At 42.1% G+C, this 1,781-nt stretch overlaps 1 protein-coding gene across 1 annotated transcript in view; it reads right to left on the bottom strand.

The window, feature by feature from the left end:
- The window catches only part of gnsa (glucosamine (N-acetyl)-6-sulfatase a), a 14,741-nt gene extending 12,995 nt beyond the window's left edge, over window positions 1-1,746 (bottom strand). The window contains exons 1-2 of the mRNA XM_032505690.1: window positions 1,429-1,746; window positions 346-405 (exon numbers count right to left, since the gene is read on the bottom strand). Of these exons, the coding sequence (XP_032361581.1) occupies window positions 346-405; window positions 1,429-1,596 (228 nt within the window). The 5' untranslated portion in view covers window positions 1,597-1,746. The remainder of the gene's footprint in view (window positions 1-345; window positions 406-1,428) is intronic.
- Between the last annotated feature and the right edge of the window lie 35 nt (window positions 1,747-1,781).

Here is a 1,781-nt window from a genome sequence, read left to right on the forward strand (position 1 = left end):
CTCATAACATGGTTGACCGTCCGTTTTTATTTTATTTTTTAAATATTAATTTACGCTGCCGATAGATCGGTCAGGCTCTAGTACACTTAAACTAAAAGATTGTTCTGGGTATCTAAAATCCATGTAGTTGCTGTCCCCGTCCACAGCAGTACGTTGCTTAGCTTCCGTGTCGGTACTCCCGCCTGCTTCTCCAAACTGGGGGCGTCCCGACCGCCGTCTACTGTAGCTAACACACTGACTGTGGAGGAGTAGCTCATACAGCCCCACTTCCAAAGATCCTGCCTGTCCCTTTAATGATCCCCGATGAGACATGACAATGACAATGATGCTGTTGACTCTACTTACTGCGTTTGTGAATGATATCCCTGCATCGCCAATTAGTTTTTTCGTCTTGGCGAGTGGACTCTGGAAGGAAAAGAAATGTGATGGGACAAATTGATTAACTGAATAATTTATTGACCTCCGTCACACTCAAACTGGGCAACAAGCTCCCTCTCAGTCATCAAATCAAGATGTAGTGATGAGGCTGCAGCTCTGTCTTACTGCCTTCATGACTAAGCTCCTTCTCTACGAAGACAGACAACTGCATCAGTAGCTAACTCTGTCTAATAACTATTATTTTTTGGGGGGCATTTTCAGCCTTTATTTGTCACAGGACAGCTGAAAGGGGAGAGACATGAATGACAGACCCGGCCCGCTGCGTCATGGAGTAAACCTCTATATATGGGCGCCCACTTTACCAACTGAGCTATCTGGGCGCCATAATTTATATGAATTACACCTGTGTTAAATTTGGCACCAATCAAAGACTATTGTATGAAAAAATATATTTTACATTGTTCATACTCAACATCCGTCCCAGCTCCTTACAACAGATTGCACAACCAAAACTTACTTTTAAAACTTTAAGTAGGCTACAGTAATCATATTTTGCTGAGAATATTTTTACCTAAGTAAGGTTTTGAATGCATTAATTGACTTGTAGTGGGGTATTTCGACCATGTGTTAGAACTACTTTTATTAAATAAATTAAGTAATATCTAAATGCTTACTAATTTGTGACAGTTTCAATCTTAAAATAGTTGGATTACATATTATAATGCCACTAAATTGCCGTTTTTTGTAATGGGACGCGGACACTGAGGGCTTTTAAGAGGGAGGGTGTTTGGTAAAAACGGTGGGATCAGATCAGTGATAAGACTGCTGACTCTGTGAAATGCCTAAATGATGTGTCCACCCAGGAGGAATGTGACAAGTCAGCCTAATCAGACTGGACTAAAACCAAATGTTACATCAGTTAAAACAAGTAATATCCACAAATACGCTGCAAATACAAAGTCACGACTACCTAATCAAAAAACTTAGCCTATTTAAAAAAAAAAAAACTCACATGCAATAAAACCACAAAAACATGAAAGGTGTTCTCACCAGACCCCCGATGGCGATGTCCAAGTCGTCGGTGAGGATCAGAACAATGTTGGGTCTCCGGGATGATTTAGCGAGCACACAGCTGCTCAGGTTGCTCCACAGAGTGACGCAGATTAGCACACAACTCAATAAGACCGGCGCAAACGGGCGATTTAAAGCCATTTTCATCAATGAATAACAAACTACTGAAGCCGTCCGTCTCTTCCTTCAGCTCTGGGCTTTATGAGAGCGTGAAATGTTGCTGCTGAGTCCTCTCAAAAACAACAAGACAGGCTCGCCCCTCTTTCTATTTGACACAACACTTCCTTATATCCCGGTCATGTGCTGCTCGGCAACGGAAGAGCCCGAGTCAG

Source organism: Etheostoma spectabile, chromosome 23 (genome assembly GCF_008692095.1).
Source record: "Etheostoma spectabile isolate EspeVRDwgs_2016 chromosome 23, UIUC_Espe_1.0, whole genome shotgun sequence".
NCBI lineage: Eukaryota > Metazoa > Chordata > Actinopteri > Perciformes > Percidae > Etheostoma > Etheostoma spectabile.